The following is a 22,538-nucleotide window of genomic DNA, read 5'->3' as shown; positions in this document are numbered from 1 at the left end:
CAGTGTCCGCTTATACACTTGCATAGGCTGGCACTCTGCCAGTAAGATGACGTCATAGACGCCATCATACTGGCAGTTCTTACAGGCAACACTGGGATCCAATTCGTACCCCAGTGATGCAATAGCAACGATCGGCACCCCCCCAAAAAAAGGTTAGGGGGGTGATTGTGGGGGAAAGAGCCTCCAGAAGCATGTTAGATGCTGCGGTCACGCTGACCGCAGCAGTTAACGGGTTAAGCACCTGCCCACTCCGATCGCGGTTGTTACTGGGGTGCCGGCTGCATGTTACAGCCGGCACCCCGTGTTTCCCGATGCCGGTTCGGCTCAGATCTTGAGTTGAATCGGTATCGGCTCAGCGTCCGATATATCAGATGCTGAGCGTCAACAGGTTAAACACCTCTTTAAATGTAACAATAAACATGTTTATGAATTACTGAATGTGGTGAGTGAAAAATGAAATCACAAAATCAAAAAAGGACCTCTGCGTTAAGGGATTAAAGAACAGTGGATCCTGCCAGATAGGGCACACCAGTATGTGGTGGTAGATGCCCTTTAAAGTAATCAACAGCTTTTTTTCTTTTGCAGCCTATCAAACATGATACCCTTTTTTTGCATTAAAAAGCAAATACTAAGCCAGAAAAACTTGCAGTGCAGATATTTACACATATTGTTAGATGTAACAGATTCTTTAAGAAAATCTACCATTTGATTCACCCAACATACCTTGAGAATGCTGTATCTACATTTAATGCAGAAGCCTATCTTGTTTAATCCCTGAGTTGAGGGGTTTTGCTGAAAAAACATTGTAAAATTCAGGACCTTGGAAAAGCTGGGTTGCCTTCTGCTTGCCTTTTGTAAACGCATTACGCAGAGCTTCCTGAACTAACCAGACCTGACTAATCAACCTAAGCTGGATGTTGCATGCACAGCAGCTGAGGGATGGTGCAGCAATTCATTACTTCTGCCTGTCAGGCAACACAGTGATAACATCATTTTCTAAAGCAGTGCAAGAGGAGGAGCACCGAGCCAGGCACAGGAGCGACAGAGCCTCGTTATTTCTAATTTCTAATTTCCTCTCCCCCCCCTCCCCCTTTATAGATTCATCAACAAACTTAAGCTTGTCACAACGATTGGGAAAACGCAGGAAATTCCAAGGAGAAAGCCCCTTAGGTAGGAAAATGATAACCTAATTTTGTGGACAATAGCATAAATGTATATAAAATTAAAACTTAAAAGAATGTTCCACTTAAATATGGAGGTTTAATTGCTTGGCATATATGTACGGATGTCAAGATATTCTCTTATGTTCTTCTACTAGCTGCTTCCGATGAAGACATTCTGCCTCCTGCAAAGAAAACATTATCAGAAAGACTTGGGAAGAGGTTTACCCCAACTGCTGATGACCCTGAGTTTCAACCAAAGAAAGGTATTCCGAGTAAGTTTTGTTTAGTATTTTTTAACCCTCTCTGGACTTTGCCCTTTTTTGTTGTATTTTTATTGTCTTCTTGTCATCGGTGAGACAATTCATAGTTTTTAGTGGCACCATTTAGTATTCTATGCAATGTAATGGAAAGGTGGAAAAGAATTCAGAGTGAGGCGAAATTGACAAAAAACGCCTTTACAGCATTTTTTTATGGGCTCTTTAAGCCTTTCATTGTACACTCCAAATAACGCCTCCCCTTTTATTCTATGTGCAGGTGCAATTACATGAAAGTCCAGTTTAGATTTTTTTTTATTACATTTTGGTAGATTTAGAACCATTTAAATTCTGAGGCCAATAGGTTTTTTAAAATTCGGTCTACGGACCATCGTATGTTATCAACAACCTACTGCGGCAGAGAGTTAACAATTTCACTGCTCTTGCAGTAAATAATCCCTGTCTCTGGAAATGGTAGAATCTGCTCTCCTCTCTAGGCATAGAGGATGCCCCCTTTGTCCTGGCCAAAGGCCTAGGTAAAAAAAAAAAAAATTCCCATTCAGATATTTGTACATGGTTAAAGGGGTATTCTCATCTGGGCATTTACATTCCACTTAATCTGCCATATGTAAACATTTTTTCAATTAGATGTTATTTAAAAAAAATGTACCTGTGTGAAGATAATTTTTCATAAATGCAGTCATTTGGTTCCTTAGAAACAAAACTGTGTCCTTGGATACGACCACCTCTGCTGGAGTGATTGCACAAAGTAACAAAAAGCTTTTGTACCGTATATACTCGAGTATAAGCCGACCCGAGTATAAGCCGAGACCCCTAATTTTACCACCAAAAACTGGGAAAACATATTGACTCGAGTATAAGCCCCCCCCCCCAGTATATAGCCAACCAGCCCCCAGTAGTATACAGCCAGTCCAGCCTGCCCCCAGTAGTATACAGCCAGCCCAGCCTGCCCCAGTAGTATACAGCCAGCCCAGCCTGCCCCCAGTAGTATACAGCCAGCCCAGCCTGCCCCCAGTAGTATACAGCCAGCCCAGCCTGCCCCCAGTAGTATACAGCCAGCCCAGCCTGCCCCCAGTAGTATACAGCCAGCCCAGCCTGCCCCCAGTAGTATACAGCCAGCCCAGCCTGCCCCCAGTAGTATACAGCCAGCCCAGCCTGCCCCCAGTAGTATACAGCCAGCCCAGCCTGCCCCCAGTAGTATACAGCCAGCCCAGCCTGCCCCCAGTAGTATACAGCCAGCCCAGCCTGCCCCCAGTAGTATACAGCCAGCCCAGCCTGCCCCCAGTAGTATACAGCCAGCCCAGCCTGCCCCCAGTAGTATACAGCCAGCCCAGCCTGCCCCCAGTAGTATACAGCCAGCCCAGCCTGCCCCCAGTAGTATACAGCCAGCCCAGCCTGCCCCCAGTAGTATACAGCCAGCCCAGCCTGCCCCCAGTAGTATACAGCCAGCCCAGCCTGCCCCCAGTAGTATACAGCCAGCCCAGCCTGCCCCCAGTAGTATGCAGCGCTGCCCCCGCATTAAAAAAAAATAAAAAAACGTATAAATTCACCCTCCGGTGGCCCCGATGTGCAGTGCTGCTCCCCCGATGTCCGCGCCCGTCGTCTTTCTTCTGCCGGGCGCCACCATTGCTCTTTCTCGGCCGGCGCCTAGTATGACGCGCCACTGCTGACGTCATACTAGGCGCCGCCCGGGAGAAGAACAATGGCGGCGCCCTGCAAAAGAAAGAAGACGGGCGCGGAAGCCTGAAGACGAGCCGCACGGACATCGGGGGAGCAGCGCTGCACATCGGGGCCACCGGTGGGTTAGTATATATGTTTATTATTTTTTAAGTATTTTTAACTCGTATATGACTCGTGTATATGACTTTTGTGCTGAAAAACTCGGCTTATACTCGAGTATATACGGTAAATTAAATGTCCAGGAGGTACTGCATGTCCCACAGCCGTCCTGTGGTAAAGAAAGCTGAAGCCATGTGGTCAGGCAGTGCTCAGTAGTGCATGTCTGGCCACAACTGCCAAAGTGGAAGCCATCTCGTTTCTAAGAGACAACCTGGCTACATTTCTGAGAAATTATCTTCACATAGGAACATTTTTTTTAAATAACATCTATTTTAAGTAAATGTATTTGTGTGTGTATATAGATAGATAGCAAATGAATTAAATGAAATGTGAATGCCCAGATGGGAATACCCCTTCAAGCTGTATAACCCCAAATTTAGTAATCTTTCGTTGTATTATAGTCCACCCATTCCCTTAATATTATTCATTTCCTTAAAAATATTTGTACTCTGATATTTACAGGTATGAAGGGGTAGGGATGTTTAGGGTGGAGGAACTTGATCACATTCGCTGAATGGAAGAGCTCAGAGCTTTGGATGATAACCACCGAATAGACGCTTTTTACACCACCTGGTCTAAATGGACCCAGTGGAGGAATTCCTCTTCATTCTCTAGTTGGCTCACAAGTAATTCATAGGCAACAGGCAGAATGCTGTCCCCCGTTCATCTCAAACTTGTTCTTTTGCCGGTTTTGCAGAGCCGTGGGCAGCTACTCCACCTCTCTTCCCTCCCCGCCTGCTTTATTTTTGGGGGGGTTTTGTGTCTAGTTCCTTCTTGTTTTTACAACTCCCCTCTCCACCCCCCTGCTCATGCCTGTGTGTAATGTATAGTAAAGCATTGCTAGTGTCTGTGCTTTATCTGCTGACATGCTGTGTTCTGCTAAACACATGTGAGAGAGACAGACATCAGCTACACAAATGCCTGATGTGTTCTGCTGTACACATGGCTGCATCCTAGAGCAGTTGAATACGCACACACGCACGCTGCAGGGGCATGGCCGCCAGAACCAGTAAGCACGTAGAGGGGCCAGCACCAGGAGTGTCACATGTCACAGGCTGTCAGTCAAGCACTGGGGGTGTGGCTGTGCCCATCACTGAATACGATAATTATTAATTGGACCTCTCTCAGGTCATTTGCATATAGCTTTAGGACCTCATTGCTTAAAGATAACCCGTCAGGCAAAATAACCCCCTAAACTAAATATATTTTCATAAACTGCCATTAGAAGACATTGCCTCTATCCCTTCATTGTCCCTCTACATGCCTGTAAACTTAAGCAATTAGGTTCTAAACCTGTATGCAAATGACCTGTGTATGAAAATGAGATGTCCAATGAGTCATTACCATATTCAAGCTGTCCAGCTTATTCATGAGTGGAACGCACAGCCACACCCCCAGTGCTTGACGGTGTATAATGATGTGATGTATAATAGTGTAATGGCTCCTCCATGTGCTTCCTGGTGCTAGCGCCCCCCTGCGGCCTGTGTGTGTATAGGAGAGATACAACGGCTCCATGCAGGCATGTTATAGCAGTACATGTCAGATTAATGTGTAGCCGGTGTCTCAAAGGTGTGTATTAGGAGATAGAGCATGTCAGCAGATAAAGCACAGACACTAGCAATGCTTTACTATACATTATACACAGATATGAGTAGGGGGAGGAGAGGGGAGGGGTAACAGGAGTGACATCACTGCCTCTGACCATGTGACCAGCCTCCATTACTAAAGAAAAGCTGATTTTACAATGATTGATGTATGAATTGACTAGAATCCTTGTGAGCTGCTCCAACAGGTAGTGGTGACAAAGACCTGATGACAGTTGTCCTTTTAAGTTTACAGGCATGTAGAGGGACAATGAAGGGATAGGAACAATGCTCCTATGAAAACGTATTTAGTTTTGGGGTTAATTTGCCTGATGGGTTCTCTTTAATATCATGTAAACACGGTCATGTCATCTAAGGTCTTGTTTCATTTGCAATGTCTACCCCATGTATGTTCGTATGTGATCACATGAAGCATGCCTCCATGGTGGATTGAGGAAGAATAGAGATCCATGGACATGGGGTGGTGTAGATGGGAGGGGCCGGCTTAGCAGGACACGCGTCCTCTCATGCCAAGTAATCTAAGATAAAATTTATATAAGGGGATGTAAGGAAAAACTTTTTAGTCCTTTTCTATAAATTGGCACCGCATTTGCTATCCATGTGTCCTATGGAACAGATCCCGTTCACAAGGAATCTTCAACTATTAAAAATTTTACTACAATGTTTACATTTTAGGTTCTTCTCATTTATAAATTTTAAATTACTTGGGAGTAGTTTTACTTTCCTTGGCAATATTTCTTTCAGTCTCTATTTTTGCTGTTTTTTACAGAATTTATTATTCTCTCTATTATATCCTGTAATGTTTCATGCTACCTTTGTGACAAACTAATTTATCTCTGTTATCAACTCCATAAGTGTTGTGATGATCCCAATCTTGTTTTTTTTTTCAGTTCAAATTTCAAGACCGTTAAAGGATAGACTTGGTTTAGTACCAGAGCAAGGTGGCAGACAAACAGGTAACAAATATTTTCTACTAAGAACTGTCTCAATATCAGATTGGGGGGGGGGGTCTAAGGCCAACACAGATCAGCTGTGCTTAGTAGCTGATGAAGAGAGTGAAACAGGAAGCAGGTTTTATTCTCTATGAAATGTTCAGACCAGGTTACTACATATAAGCTTCCTTTCATTTGAAAGGGAGTCGAGTTGCAGTGACTTGATGCGGCCACTACATAGAGAATGGAGCAGGAAGCATACAGCTCTGTTCTCAGTCAGCTGCTAAGGACTTGAGTTTTCTTTATATATTCAAACCAGTGGTTTGACTTGGAGGTTAATAACTACTTGTAATTAAACTGGCAGTTTTGTCTGGTGCAGTAAACTGCAGAAAATAGGGTACAAATGTTGTTATAGTGGTCCTGCCATCTTAAAACTTTATATATATATATATATATATATATATATATATATATATATATATATATATATATATATATATATATATATCTTCATGTATATTGTGGTAAAATATGCATTTTTTTGCAGAGAGAGCTGCAGCTACTACAGTGACTGATTTTCACATTAAAACTCTTGAAGAAATTCGTCAGGAAAAGGCAAATCAACAGGAAGAGCGACAGACCACAAGTCTGCCATTGAAAAATGACGAAGTCTGTATAAAGAGCAAACTTTCCTCCAATCCTTCAACAGCAATTTACATTAAGTCATTAAATGAGATTCAGGCAGAAAAAAGACTAAGACATCTAAAAGATGGGTTACAGAAACAAGGAAACACAAAAGAAAAGGAATTACAACAGAAAAATTATGGAACTACTGTACAAAATTGTACAGCCACAATTGAAAATGCAAAAGGTCTTAATCGAAAAATTCAGGTTGATAGAAAAATTAAAAGACCTATTGTAAATGACAATTGTTCTGGCATTGCTGTCACCACTACTACACTTTCTGTGAATTTCAAAGACCCAAAACAAAATTTACCATCAATGGAAAAAGTTAAAGTTAAAACACTTGAAGAGATAAGAGAGGAGAAAGCTCTCCGCAGCCAACAATCTACATCTCAACCAGTGGCTCTATCACACAGCAAAAAGATCCTGAGACTCGCCAAACTACCAGGTAAAAAAACATTAACTGACACAGGAATGCATATTTATCTTTATCCAAGTTGGATGTTGTAGGCCATTTGTGCCATGTACATTTGTGTCCGTATCCGAGCTAATGCTTTTATGTGCCACAGTGCCTCTGGTGCCATGTAAGCATAGTGATGCATGACAACAGTGCTAGCCACAGTCTAGCCAAAGACTACAATTACTGCATTTTTCAGATTCTAAGAAAAGTCTTGCTAAAAAGTGCCATCATCTTATAGTCTGAAGTCAGCAGGATCCAGCACTACTGAATAATTTCGGTAGTTTTATAACGGTTTAATTCACATACCTGTCTCCCTGCCATTGTCGTGTCAATTGTGTCATGCAGCAGACTTCAACTCCACACCAAGCTAACGTCCTTCATTATACTTTGCTTATTTATACGATTTTATACTTCTTCATAGAATTTATATAATTCTATAATTTATACTATTCATAGAACAATTTAACCCCTTATCACCGACACTAGTTTTCAGCTCAATGACCAGACTCGATTTTTCAAATCTGACATGTCTCACGATAATTGGTTATAACTTCGGAACACTTTAACATATCCTGGTGATTTTGAGAATGTTTTCTCGTGAAAATTTGGCAAAAGTTTGTAAAAATTCTTCATTTTCCAAGTTTGAAATGTTCTGGTTTCCAGACAGGAAGTAAAACTACCCAAAAAGTTTGATAATTAACATTTACAGAATATCTGCTTTATGTTGGGATGATATTTTATGCTTCCGGTCATTTTTCTAGGATGTTATGAGGTGCAGAACTTTAGGTGCGATTTTTCTTATTTTCATGAAAATTGCCATAACTCACATTTTGAGGGACAACTCAGCTTTCAAGTGACTTTGAGAGGCCTAAATAATAGTAAAACCTCATAAATTACCCCACTATAGAAAGTTCACCCCTCAACATATGTAAAACAACTTCTATTAAGTCTATTAACCCTTTAAGTGTTTCACATGGGTTAAAAAATATGGACCTGCGATTTAGAAACTATGGAATTTTTTTGGAAATACATTCATTTAGGCCAAAACTGACATTTTCAGAATAAATTAAATGATGAAACGCACTGCAAAGCTTGATGCCCAATTCCTCCCGAGTGTACTGATACCACATATGTGGTGGTAAACTGCTGTACGGGCGCACGGCCGAGCATAGAATGAATGGAGGCGCCGTCCACAGCAGATTTGTATTGTCACATTGTACGACCTATAAATTTTTATTTTTTTTGGTAATGCGATCATATGAGGGCTTATTTTTTATGGGATGAGATACAATGTATAAATAATTTATTTTGGGAGTCTAAAGCTTATTCATGAGATTTTATTAACTATTTCAAGGGGGACACAAACAAAATCATCAATTTTTATTTTGGATTGTGAGCATTCCCCCCAAACCCCCCCCCCCCCCCCGCTCACCGTAACGTAAAAATAATATTTTATCTTTATTCTCTGGTTCACTACGATTGCGGTGATACCTCATTTATATAGTTTTTCTTATTTTGCTCAATTTTCCTGAGCAAAACCAATATTGGAGAAAATCGCATTGTTTTTACTATTGACAACTTTTCAGGGCCATAACTTCTGTATTTTTCTGTTGTCAGATCTGGTTGAGGGCTTATTTTTTGCGAAAACAGTTGTTCTTTTCAGTCGTATCATATTAGGTACCGTAACTTTTTTTGATCACTTTTTAGAACATTTTTTGTGATGGTGTTTGATGAAAAATTGTATATTATGGGAAGTTTTTCGAGTTTTTTTTTTACGTAGTTCACCGAGCGGGTTCAATATTGATTTAGATTTATTGTACAGATTAATACGGACGCGGTGATACCTCATTTATATAGTTTTTCTTATTTTGCTCAATTTTCCTGAGCAAAACCAATATTGGAGAAAATCGCATTGTTTTTACTATTGACAACTTTTCAGGGCCATAACTTCTGTATTTTTCTGTTGTCAGATCTGGTTGAGGGCTTATTTTTTGCGAAAACAGTTGTTCTTTTCAGTCGTATCATATTAGGTACCGTAACTTTTTTTGATCACTTTTTAGAACATTTTTTGTGATGGTGTTTGATGAAAAATTGTATATTATGGGAAGTTTTTCGAGTTTTTTTTTTTACGTAGTTCACCGAGCGGGTTCAATATTGATTTAGATTTATTGTACAGATTAATATGGACGCGGTGATACCAAATATGTACGTGTTTTGTGTTTTATATACTTTATTTGCATTTTATGTGTTACTGGGGAGATTATGGGACTTTTATTTTATTTATTTAATTATATTATAAAAAGATTTAAATTTTTTTTTTTTACTTTTTTACATTTTCTACTTCTTGGCTTGAATAAGCGATCATCCGATCGCTTATTCAAGCCTTTACACTGCAATACACTTGTATTGCAGTGTATAGTGCATGCTCAGTTACTTACAGCCGGGTCCTGCCAGGAAGGCAGGACCCGGTGAGAAGAGGAGCCGACAGCCCCGGGTCACTCGTCGGAACCCGGGGCAGCGGCAGGAGGGATCGGATCCCCCGGTAAGCACACCGGGGGGGTCCGATCCACGGGGGACACACTTGCACGCCGCGGTCATGCTTGACCGCGGCGTGCAAGGGGTTAAACACCCGGGATCGGAGTTTTTCCGATCCCGGGTGTTAGTGCCGGGTCTGGGCTGTGATATCACAGCCCGACACCGGCACCAGCGAGACCCGGTGTCCCGAAAACTTCTTCTGATGCGCCGCCGTAGAAAGGCGTCGCATCAGAAGAAGTACCCTTAATGACCGCCGTAAAAACCCGATAGGGCGGTCATTAAGGGGTTAATCTACTTCCACTCATAGCAAGAGAAGCTGGTGTTTGATGCAGCACAGGGGTCACTGAAGTATGTTTCTGCAGACTAAAGAGTTCAGCAAGCTTTCCTGTTGCACAAAATTATTTGCCTCCTACACCAATATCTTCAAACTTTTTTTGGACGACTGAACAAAAAACGCCTTCTCTTCTACTGTTGTTTGGAGGAGATGAGCAGATGACAAACCTCTGAATGACACATGTGGTGAGTTCCGGGAGAGAGGTACAGCTGCAGCCTGTGTGTATGCCTGTGTAAGGGTGCTGTCACACGTCGCGTTTACCGCATGCGTTTAAAAACGCATTGCAATAGCTGGAGAGTGATTTGCCTAATTAAACAGCTGCTAACACCTGTGTTTACAAAACGCAACCGTTAACGCATTGTTAACGCATGCGTTAACATCGCGGTTAACGCATGCGTTTTGTAAACACAAGTGTTGAGAGGTGTTTAATTAGGCAAATCACTCTCCAGCTATTCCAATGCGTTTTTAACGCATGTGGTAAACGCGACGTGTGACCGCACCCTCAGTCTCCTCTCCTCACCACTCTTGCAGCTCTCACCCCTCCCCCACTCCTGCAATGTGCATTGAGGAAAAAGAGGAAGAATGCATGAGGGGGACACATGCACACACAGTCTGCACCTGCCCCTCCCCCGGGACTTTCCACCAGCTAAAAATGATATTCCTGCTGTAAGTAAGTAAATTTTATTGTTCCATAAAAAACATCTGATGCCAAAGAAGTCTAGGGTTCTGGTGAAGTTGTGTTTAATATGGGTTATGGTGAAGCAGGGATTTAATATACTGGCTTTAAAGGTGCTTTGGGCCTCCCCTTAATTTTTGGCAAAGTATTGTTTTGGTATTGAGACTTGTGATAATGCACTTAATTGGTATCAAATTTAAAATTCTGGTATCAAAGCATTAAAGGAAATCTATCATTTTGTTTTTATGCATTATAAACCAAACATACCTTGAGAATGCTGTAGCTCAGTGATGGCGAACCTTTTGGTGACAGAGTGCCCATACTACAACAAAAATACACTTATTTACTGTGGAGTGCCAACATGGCATTTTAAGCAGTAACTTATTGCTACCTGTTCTTCTAATCTTTCAATCATATCGGCCGCCTGAGGACACCAATACAATAGAAAAAGGAAGGGCAAATTCAGACTGTCTTTGTAGTTTCTCTCCAGTGTGTCTCTGTAGAGGAAGAATAGTGGGTCCAGCAGGAGGACATCCAAAGATATTGCAGTTCTGTCAAAACCTTCTCACTTTTCATACAGTTCCAAACAACTTTAAAACAGCCCTGAGAGCAGCATCTTTTGCCTGAAACTGCAGGAAGATTTGTTGAACTCTGTCCTGGGGCAATGGTCTGAGTGCCCACAGAAATGGCTCTAAGTGCCACCTTTGGCACCCGTGCCATAGGTTCGCCACCACTGCTGTAGCTACTCTGATGCAGAAACATATCTTGTTTAATCCCTAAAGTAAATGGTTTTGCTGAAAAATCAATTATAAAATTATGATGATGAGGCTCTGTTGCTCCTTTGGCTGCCCCAGCACTTTCCTCTCCCTTGTTATGTACTGCTTCAGCCTTGTCCTGCCCAGCATAAGTCAAGAATACATCATCACTGTGTTGTCCCTGACGGGCAGCAGTAAACAATCGCTGCACCATCCCACAGCTGCTGTCTGAGTCATCCAGTTCAGGTTGGTTAGTCCTGTCTGGACAGTTCAGGCAGTTCCTGTGTATGTGGAAGTAATGTGTTATGTACATCAGCCATTCTGCACCCAGCTTTCCCAAAACCAAATGGTAGCTTTCCTTTATCGGTGCAACATTGCAACAAATAATGGCAAAAAACCAATTTGCCTTTTTGGGATTATTAAAGATTTTCTCTATCTAATGGTTCACTAATGGTTGCAGTTATTTTTGTTAAAAACTAAGCAGAATAATTATTTTGTTTGGCGGATACCTCCAATAAGAAATTACAGGGCTGTATCATGGTCATATGACATAGTAGGATTGAGGGTCCTGCTTGCAAGAGCTTACAATGTGGGACTTGCAAATAACTTGTTTCTTGTTTCAATATAGGTAGAATAGAGGCAAAACTGGATCACTTGGGCTCGTCTGCAAAAAATATTGTCGAAGAGGACAATCGGGTATATTTTTTCATTCATTTTATTTTTTAATTTTTTCTTTTTGTAAAGCAATACGTCAGTCTAAAATTTTAATAGATCACAACAATGAGAAAGGTGGTACAAATGGTGAACAATTGTTTTCTTTCCATGAAGGTAACCGCAACATTCAGATCTCCTGTAAAAACCTTTAAAGAACAATGTGAAAAAAGTGTTGACACCAAAACTCGGGATAGCAATCTTACTGCAGTCTCTCAGGCATTGGTAATCAAAGATGCAGACACTTTGAAGCGAACTGCATCAACGCATGAAAATAAAGGTAAGTATTGAAAAGTAATGTTCAATAATGGTAATCAAATAGACCAGGGGTGGCGAACCTATGGCACGGATGCCAGTGGTGGCACTCAGAGCCCTTTCTGTGGGCACCCAGGCCTTCACCGCAACACAGAGATGCCAGATACCACTCAAGGCTTCCTCCTGCGGTCCAATACAGCCCAGGAGGTGCCATGCTCTGCACCATTTTAAAACCACATCCTTAGCTGCCAGGGCAACAGGAGGATCACAAAGGTGTGGATAGTGATAGATTAGTGTTGGAGCTCCTGCATCCTTTTCAGGGGACCCTGGAGGGAAGCTACAATCCAAATTTCTCTATCTTTCAATTGTATAGGTGAACTCCGGACACCAATACGATTGAAACCTGTGATACAGCAGGTATCAATAAATTACTGCTTAAAATGCCATGTTGGAACTTTGCAACATATAAGTGGGTTTTGGTTGAAGTTTGGGCGCTCTTTCTCCAAAAGGTTTGCCTTCACTGCTATAGACATTTTATGTGGCAAAAAAAATTTAGGAAGTATTATCTTTGGTGTTATGGCAATTCCACAGTCTACATAAAGTAAAATGCAGAGAAAGTCTAACCTTTTTGGATATAGCCAATAAATTTTTTTCTTCTTCTTTCATTGGAGTGTCTGGCCTTTTTTAAAACATCACTTTCTGCCACTGATTTGATTCAGTACATATTTTATATTGTATGTGTAAAAATGCGTTCGTGCTTACAGATAAACCAAAATTGAATGTTGAACCATCTGTGGTGAAAAACACAATACATATCAAAGCTGCAAGGAAGCAAAAGACACAAGAACGAACCATTATTGCCGAAGTTAAACCCATGAGCTCTGCTGTTACAAGCAGTGAAGCACTAGAAAGGGTAAGTAAATTTTTCACTCATTTTGTCATTTATTTAACATTTGAGTATAGTGAATAAATGGCTCATAAGTCTTTAACCCCATAGCGCAATAAGACGTAACCTTACGTCTTGCTGCGCATGGGGGAGTATGAAGAGGGCTCACGGGCGCACCGATCGCGGGTGTTAACCCTTTGATTGCCGCCGGCAAAGCTGCCGGCGGCATTAAAGAGCCGGCGGCGCGTGGGCGCCGCCATCTTGGCTCCGATCGTCACTGAAAAATACTAAAAATAAAAGTAAAAAAAAAATTGTAATAAAAAAACCCCCTAAAAATTCAAATCCCCTCCCCTTCCCTAGAACTGATATAAATATAAATAGTAATAATCATAGACACATTAGATATTGCCACGTAAAAATATAATGATGTTTTGGCACTAATTTGGTATCCCCGTAATCGTACCAACCAAAGGAATAAAGTAGACATGTCATTTGGGACGCACAGTAAAAGCTGTAAAATCCCAGCTCACAAAAATATGTCGCAAATGCGGTTTTTCACCATTTTCACTGAATATGGAATATTTTTCCTGCTTCCCAGTACACGGGATGGAATATTAAATACCATCATTCTGAACAAGCCGTCACAAAGCTCTCTATGTGTAAAAATAAAAAAGTTATAGATTGAAGGTGGGGAGTGAAAAATAGAAATGGAAAAAAAAAAACAAAGGCCAGATCATTAAAGGCTTAGAGCAGGGGTCGGGAACCTATGGCTCGCAAGGTAACTACAGCGTAACTACAGCTGCAGCAACTGCTAAGATGCCCCTGTTGTGCCACTGGCTGTAGTTATGTCCCTGGATGTAATCGGCAGCGCAGGGGTACGCGGGGTTAATTCAGGGGCGGCACCTTCCTTTCCCTCCGTGCAGCAGCCTCCTCTGTGTGTGAGAGAGGGAGGGGAGGAGACTGTCTGCCTGCAGCCATTCCCAGTGCTGGATGTAGCAGCGCGGGAAGTTCATACAGAGGAGACTAGAGAGCTGCATACTCAGGAGACATCCAGCACCTGAGGAGAAGGAGTCAGCAGCAGGGAATCAGAGATAAGTCCTCCCTCCCCCTAGTGTCTCCTCACACTCTGCACTAACCCCTTAGTGTCCTGTACGCAGGAGCAGCTAAGTGTCCCTTACAGACCCCCCTCTGCATCATCCCCTCATATCTTCCCTCACCACTGCATTTCTATATTAATGTGAGGTTCTGCAGCAGCTTAGGCACATAATACCTTGGACCAAAGACAAAATGTGTGCACAGTCCCTTTAGGTGCAGATTTTTCTGTCTTGTGGGACACAGAGCAGCCGCCACACAAAACTGGTGCAAACACGTTATAAATACATGTACAAGCTCCAAAGATGTTCTATCCAGTGCAAAGTCCCCAGAAAACTGGTGCAGATACTTTAATAAATATGTATTATAATGTCCTGCAGCAATTGGGGTCTGTATAGGGATGTTATGCAGCGGTTGCCGTCTGTATAGGGATGTTCTGCAGCGGTTGGGATGTGTATAGGGATGTTCTGCAGCGGTTGGCGTCTGTATAGGGATGTTCTGCAGTGGTTGGTTTTGTCATTTATTTAACATTTGAGTATAGTGAATAAATGGCTCATAAGTCTTTAACCCCATAGCGCAATAAGACGTAACCTTACGTCTTGCTGCGCATGGGGGAGTATGAAGAGGGCTCACGGGCGCACCGATCGCGGGTGTTAACCCTTTGATTGCCGCCGGCAAAGCTGCCGGCGGCATTAAAGAGCGCGTGGGCGCCGCCATCTTGGCTCCGATCGTCACTGAAAAATACTAAAAATAAAAGTAAAAAAAAAATTGTATAGGGATGTTCTGCAGCGGTTGGCTTCTGTATAGGGATGTTCTGCAGCAGTTGACTCATGTATAGGAATGTTCTGCAGCGGTTGGCTCATGTATAGGGATGTTCTGCAGCGGTTGGCTCATGTATAGGGATGTTCTGCAGCGGTTGGCTCATGTATGGGGATGTTCTGCAGCGGTTGGCTCATGTATGGGGATGTTCTGCAGCGGTTGGCTCATGTATGGGGATGTTCTGCAGCGGTTGCTGTCTGTATGGGGATGTTCTGCAGCGGTTGCTGTCTGTATGGGGATGTTCTGCAGCGGTTGCTGTCTGTATGGGGATGTTCTGCAGCGGTTGCTGTCTGTATGGGGATGTTCTGCAGCGGTTGGCGTCTGTATGGGGATGTTCTGCAGCGGTTGGCGTCTGTATGGGGATGTTCTGCAGCGGTTGGCGTCTGTATGGGGATGTTCTGCAGCGGTTGGCGTCTGTATGGGGATGTTCTGCAGCGGTTGGCGTCTGTATGGGGATGTTCTGCAGCGGTTGGCGTCTGTATGGGGATGTTCTGCAGCGGTTGGCGTCTGTATGGGGATGTTCTGCAGCGGTTGGCGTCTGTATGGGGATGTTCTGCAGCGGTTGGCGTCTGTATGGGGATGTTCTGCAGCAGTTGGCTCATGTATGGGAATGTTCTGCGGTGGATGGCGCGTGTATTTGGGGGTTTTGCAGAGGCTGCCACATGTATTCTGCAGGTTCTGCAGCTCCGGTTCCTGCTTATCAGTGATTTTAGTAAATTGAAGCTACAAATTCCCTATGGGACTGAGCACCCTCTTTTTATAAGACCAACACTTTTAAAGGGCCAGTGACATAACAATGGCTCCAGCAGCCATTCCTCCCCCCTGTACTAAGCCACCACTGGACCGAAACAATGGTAATTCCCTGTAAAATAAAAAAATTGATCATTTACATTGGAGCTTGCCATGCAGGACATCTCACCCTGCACTCTGTCTTCTTCTTCCTTCTTCTGCGCATGACTGAAAGCTGCATCTCTCATCATCAGGTGGGAAGAAGCCAAATCCAGGCAGCACATTAAAAAGAAGCCAGAGTGCTGGACACGATGTGCTGCATCACAAGCGTGAATGTAAATTATCTGTTTTTTATTTTACAGGGAATTACCATTGTTTCAGTCCAGTTGGGGCTTAGTACAGGGGGGAGGAACACTCCTTGCTGTACTAATGACTGCTGGAGCGATTGTTCTCTCAGTGTCCCTTTAAGCATATTGTACAGCTCTCGCAGAATTATATTTTAAAATATGTGGCGCTTATGGTTCTCTCAGCCAAAAAGGTTCCTGACCCCTGGCTTTGAGGGTTAAAGTCTGTTACAAAATTGAAGCTACGAAAATGGTTGAAATAATTGGTAACTAACCTGTATTGTTTAATTTGTATACTATGTGTTTTTACCTCACAGCTGCCAGTCCCAGAATCTTCTGAGGAGGTTTCAATGGACATCATACCACCAAAGCGTCTCCAAATCAGGTACATTGATCAGTCAAAAATGTTGTCTATAAAAAGATTTTATACTTTTATAGTTTTTTTTATAGTTTTAAGCAAATATGTTACAATAATATCAAAATGCCTACCCTAGCCATTACTGGCTTCTGAAGCTTTAATTTAACAGCTTTGTGTATGACTACCACAACCCCCTCATATTGATATTAACAAATGGATGTTTGTGCATTAAATATTTAGAAGGGTGCAGTTTCTTAAATGACAATTTTGAGTTTTGTTATTTTAATGAAGAGCACTATAATAGTACGGTGCACTGTTGTGAAGCTGTTGTTGTATTATATAGCGCCACACAACAAGTCAAATTCCATCTAGCTGTGTCTACTGTAATGCATTAAATTAGGGAACAGCTGTTGGTTACCATGGCAACTGGGAACTGCTAATTGGCAGTGGTTAAACGATGAGAGAATGGTATGTTTCGTGACATAAATTTTCTCATTCCTTTCTTCTCCCTTGCAAGCGCTTTCTGGTATTTCGGATATGAGGTTCTGAAAAAATGCAATTCTTGTTGGTATATTACATCTGCATTGGCTTTGTAAGATTTAAAGCAGTATTCCTCTTAGTTGGGGCATTAAGCCCTGTACATTATGCGCAAGTATTGTGAACTGATCTTTATGGATCATTTATTAAGTGTAGGTCCCTATGCTTATCTTGCAGGGTACCTCTAGAGAGAGGGCATGGGGAAGGATGGGGTAAGAGTAGCACAAGTATAACATTTATCAAAATTTAGCACTGCTAGATTGCCCTGGTGGCCAGAATAAGCACTGGCTCTGAAGGATATCAGGAGAGCCACATCAGAGAACCTGCTCAGGAATTCGTATCTCTGCTGACATCTTGGGTGAGGACATGCAGCCCCTCGGGGTCCAGCAGCAGTTACCTCCTGTAGCCACACTGGGGATATGAGCAAAATACAGTGAAAGGAAAACATGTATGTACAACATACAGAGCGATTAATTAGTTAACCTATTGTATAGTAAGAGTTTGGAAATAATTTTATAAGGACAAGGACGACCAAAAGTGGCATTTAGCCTTCTGGGGTCTCATGCAACCGTGAAACCATGGTATCACAAAGTCGAGGACTTTTCAAGAAGGCAGACTCTGTCACTACTACTTTCTTGTCGCAGCGCTTGGCTTGGGATGGGTGCATCTGTATCAGTCGGCTGTCTCATCACGGGAGGTCTCTGGCGGTCGGATGGGAGGAGGCCTAGCTTGCTGAGAACAGATTCTCCCTTTTTGAAGGTCGAAAATCTGTTGTGGTGTTGAAATATCAAGCGAAAAGAAAATGCCCATCAGTATTTGATGTAGTTTTGTTGTAGGACCTGCAGCAATCGTTTGAACGCTCTGAGCCTCTGGATGGTGCAGGAGGGCAAGTTCGAGAATACCTGATTTCAGGGGGGGGGGGGGCGCGGATGTTTAAGAGGTTTTTGGTTTTTCTTACTCAAGTATAAGCAGAGTTTTTTTGTGCTGAAAAACTGCTTATACTTGAATATATACAGTGCATGTTTGAATTTGTAAAACTAAACATATACCATAGATTTTACATCTATTATAAAAAAATATTTAGTAATAATTGCAATATGTGTGTTTGTTGTTTTTTTTTTCCTCTTAGTTCCCAAGTTAATACACCTTTGTCAAATGCTTCTGTTACAATACCAGCTACTTTAAAGTCTCCAAGGACAAGTACAGCATCAGTGGGAAAAACTTCTTTGTCCACGGAGGATGAATTTGATGAGCTGATGTGGGAAATTTCTGATGATAAACTTGATGCAGAATTGGATCTGGATTCAAATAAAGATGAGGATGCTCTTCTTCTTGAACTGTCAAAGATGATTGACGGCTGATTATATAAACATTTTTGATTATGTAAACATATTTTTAAAATTTGTAAATAAAAAGAAAGCGTTGCCCTGATTACACAGTAATGGCAATAAAAAATTTCTCTTTAAGATGTTCATCGCAGGACAAAGGTTTGAAATGTATATAACCCTATGCAGCAAACATAGGGAGATGAAATTTATTCTGCTTATCTAGATATTAGCCATATACTGATCTTTTACAACTCCTTAGGGTCCAGATAATGCAATATAATTTATGTTGAATGATATTTGTATATATATCATTTTGATGCTTTTGTTTTTTTCCTTTATTTCGAAACTGTATTTAGCTGTTTTATTTGGTTTTTATCTGAAGATGAAACACATTTTCATTTTTACAGTTTTTCCCCATGTGTTTTATTTATGTAAATAAGTTATTGTGTATGCATCATTTAAAAAAAATATGCCCTGGCAGCTCTTTATATATGGCAAACCAAGCTGTAATTTAGTTTTTCTCAGGAAAAACGTTTACTATTGAATTAACATGTTTTGTGACTTTGCTGCAGAATTAAATTTAAAAAAAAAAACTTTTTAAAGATGGCAATTTTTTTTCTTAAACTTATAAGATGTATATTTTCCTAATTTGTATTGTACTGGTTTAATCAACTGGTATAATGCAACATATTAGGAGACAATTTTATAAATTTTATTTTAATTTTCAAATCAGATATGTTTTCAACAAGTACAGGTTTCAGATATTAACTGATTAGCTATGAATTGCAAATGAGCTTCACATTGAAGAGATGTGGAAATGAATACTGTTGTGTTAATTTTTTCAGCAATGTTCAATTTTTCACTGTATATTTCATTGGATGTCCTGCAAGTTGTCACAAAGTAAAAAAGTAATTTTCTCCATTTTATGTTTTTTTTTTTTTCTTATACACCTAATTGTATTGAACTATTGTACACAATATTGTATGTTTGTCAAAATAATAGACTATTAAAAAAAATAAATAAACATTGCCAATATTGGAGATGTTCTCCATAAAATTAAAGCCCATTGCCATAATTTAATATTACATTTATAAAGCAGTTAAGGTTGAACAAAAGTACAGTGTTTATCCTCTATAACAAACAACCCAAGTTGCAGTGCAACTGTTATTTCAGCACTGAAACATTTCCCATAATAATAATTCCTTTATTTATATACCGTACACAGATTACGCAGTGCTACACATAGCTTGCCCAATGGGCCTCACAATCTAATCAACCTACCAATATGTTTTGGAGTGTGGGAGGAAACCCGGAGAAAACACACACAAACACAGAGAAAACATACAAACTCTATAGCGATATGTTCAGCACACTATAACAGATAGTCTCGCTATTTGGGGAAATAGAGGGGTGATACCCTGACTTCTCTGGGGAGGTGGTCAATATTCCTGTGCTTGGTCTACATGTGGATCCCTATCTCGAATAGACATGATATTGGGCACTCTCTTTTGATACTGTGGGGTGGGAGGTACACGCTACAATGGTGGGTGAGGCATGAATGCTTTCTAGTTGCGACTGATAGATTAGATGACAGTTAACGGCCGTCTAAGGGAATATTTGGAGTATAATAAAGGGGTCAGTGCCAAGAGCGGGATTACATTACAGGGAACTCTGTCCAGAGAAATTAAAAAGGTGAACACTAGATCCTGACAAATTGGGTGGTATCTACAGACTAGGTTAATTGAAACAATATACTCTGTGCAGAACACAGGAGACAGAACAGGGATGGGTAGAAGTACAGAAGCAGTTGAGCCCACACATGATGGATCAGGCTGAAAAGTTCACTGTTTGTTCCCCCTCAGCATAGAAGTTATGAGCCAGAATGGCAAATGCCCAGTGTGATGGATATCATGTTTCTCTCCAGTGCCATATTGTTCACTTCCATCCATTTTGTGATTCTGCTTCAATCTGCCCAGTGATAATTTATTTTAGATGTCTCTGCTTTTCTTGTTTTTTAGCTTTCATAGTAAGGGCACGGAGGTGCCGATCGTTGCCATGGCAACCCTGAGGCCCGATAAAGGCTACCTTCACTAGAAGCCTGTTAGAATCGTGCTTACAGCACGATCTAACAGTGCTGATGTCAGCCTATGCTGACTGTAATATGCTGCAATTGCAGTACTACATTGCAGTATATTACAATGAACAAGTGATCACTTGTTCATGTACCACCCTGGGACAAAATAAAACAGTAAAAAAAAAAGTGCAATTAAAAAAAATTATTAAAAAAGAATAAAAGTCCCTTGAAGTCCCATCCCATGCAATAATCCAATAAAACATAAAAAAGCGAAAATCACCAAAAAACCCCCAACATATTGGGCATCACAACATCCGTTACAACCCGTAAAAAGTCATCAAAATTTTACCCCGACATGATACTAAGAAAAAGTACAGCTTGTCCCGCAAAAAAATAAGCTCTAAAACAGCTCTGTAAACGAAAAAATATAAATGTTATGCCCATTGTTACATAACAAACAAACAAGCACATTTCTCACAAAATGAGTTCTATATTCTGCAAAACAAGTTAACTATAAAAGCTGTATTAATGGGGTATCGCCGTAATCATGACACCACCTTAATGTGACCCTAAGTCATAGGATGCGGGTCTTTCCCGCACCTTTACGTAGAGTTACGTCAGAACTTTAAAGTGTCACTGTCACAGGCAAGAGTGACACAAAGTGTAGCGCAACCTTGCCGGTGATCACTCTGAGCATCAGAGTCAGTGAGCGTCAGTAACTGTCTGTCTCACTGATCAGTGTTTTAATCGATTAGTGTTAGTGCCCGTCAGCGTCCGTCTGTCAGTTTGTTTTTTGACAAAAAAAAAAAAAAAGAAGTCCAGGGATGTGTGGTAAATGCAGAAGAGATGTTTTGTCCGCCTCAAAAATGTCCCTCCAACCCTGGTCTTTGTATAAAAAAACTGCTTCCACATTTACCACACATCCCTGGACTTATAATTTCTTTTTTACCAGTTTTTTTTAATTAATTTGAATACTCTAAACCCCAAATCTCCTACACCTCCATAATTTCCATTATACACCTAGATGAATACCAAGTAAATGAAGGTGTCAAAATCCTTGTGGCGTTCTATCACTTCCAGGCCCTGCCATGTAGTAAATAAGGGCCATTTAGGGTTTTTTTTGTTTATGAAAACAGGAGAAATAACTTTATAAATGTCAGAGTATATTTTTCCACATTTATGCTGTTGCATAAAAAATTATGTCCTAAGTGGACATTTTAGATATTTCAGATATTCAGCACATCTGTTCCAAAAAAAAAAAGCAAGAGAACAATGCAAGCGTACATACAAAACCCCTTAAAAAATATTTAGTGTGGTCTTAAAAAACAGAGGGAATTATGGCTATACGGGCCAATGTAAATCGATCTGGGACCTGCAAAACCTATAGGGAAACAGTGGTCCCTAACTCAAGACAAACCTACACCATTAGTCGCAGGACCCCTAACCCTCAATGTATAGATAAACAGGAGATTGTTAGGCAGCCATATTTAGAGAAAACAAAAGAGGAGATAGGGGAGGGGGGGGGGGGAAAAAGAAAGGAGGGAGACATAGAGAGGGAGCGGTAACAGGATGGGGGAGGGGGGGAAGTGGAGGTAGAGGGAGAAGTGCCATATGTGGCGCATAGGCCAAGTTGACCAAAAGAGAAAGCAAATCATTCAAAGGGTACAATTTGCAAGGCGCAAGCCCCAATGTAAACCAATATTAGAAAACCAGAACAGTGATTTGGAGCCCCTTGACATCTATTCAGGACTAAGTCCATGCATTGTCACAGCACATCAGATAAAAGGATATCGGTCAAGTCATTCAGGAGGGGAGGGCCTTCCAGCAGGTGCCCGAGGAGCTGCATCAGCCCAATGAAGGGCTTCGGTTGGGCAGGTGAAGAATCGAGTCTTCTGGCCGTCCACAATTCGGAGCTTGGAAAGGTATCATGGAGTATTTATACCCCTTGTCACGGAGGTGGACACGAACTTCGGTGAACTATACATGCTGTTTCCTGACTGATCCGGGTAAAAGGACACTCTGCTGTTAGCATACCAAATTTCTCCCTTGGTACGGACCGCCCCCAGGATAGAGTCCCTGTCCCTAAAGTGCAGCAGCCGGGCCAGGAAGGGTCTTGGATTGCCCCCTGGGGGGCCAGGGTGGGATGGC

At 41.5% G+C, this 22,538-nt stretch overlaps 1 protein-coding gene across 7 annotated transcripts in view; it reads left to right on the top strand.

Moving 5' to 3' along the window:
- Positions 1–19,237, top strand: part of ZC3H11A (zinc finger CCCH-type containing 11A) — a 68,652-nt gene extending 49,415 nt beyond the window's left edge. For 5 of the 7 annotated variants that reach the window (XM_072137301.1, XM_072137296.1, XM_072137299.1 and 2 more), the window contains 9 exons: positions 1,099–1,170; positions 1,319–1,435; positions 5,772–5,837; positions 6,361–6,945; positions 11,886–11,953; positions 12,086–12,248; positions 12,988–13,136; positions 16,411–16,478; positions 18,118–19,237. In XM_072137301.1, the coding sequence (XP_071993402.1) occupies positions 1,099–1,170; positions 1,319–1,435; positions 5,772–5,837; positions 6,361–6,945; positions 11,886–11,953; positions 12,086–12,248; positions 12,988–13,136; positions 16,411–16,478; positions 18,118–18,349 (1,520 nt within the window). In that variant the 3' untranslated portion in view covers positions 18,350–19,237. The remainder of the gene's footprint in view (positions 1–1,098; positions 1,171–1,318; positions 1,436–5,771; positions 5,838–6,360; positions 6,946–11,885; positions 11,954–12,085; positions 12,249–12,987; positions 13,137–16,410; positions 16,479–18,117) is intronic. The other 2 variants (XM_072137300.1, XM_072137303.1) reach the window with 2 other exon arrangements.
- The last annotated feature ends 3,301 nt before the right edge of the window (positions 19,238–22,538 follow it).

Source organism: Engystomops pustulosus, chromosome 2 (genome assembly GCF_040894005.1).
Source record: "Engystomops pustulosus chromosome 2, aEngPut4.maternal, whole genome shotgun sequence".
NCBI lineage: Eukaryota > Metazoa > Chordata > Amphibia > Anura > Leptodactylidae > Engystomops > Engystomops pustulosus.
This window is presented reverse-complemented; position numbering and strand designations above follow the sequence as displayed.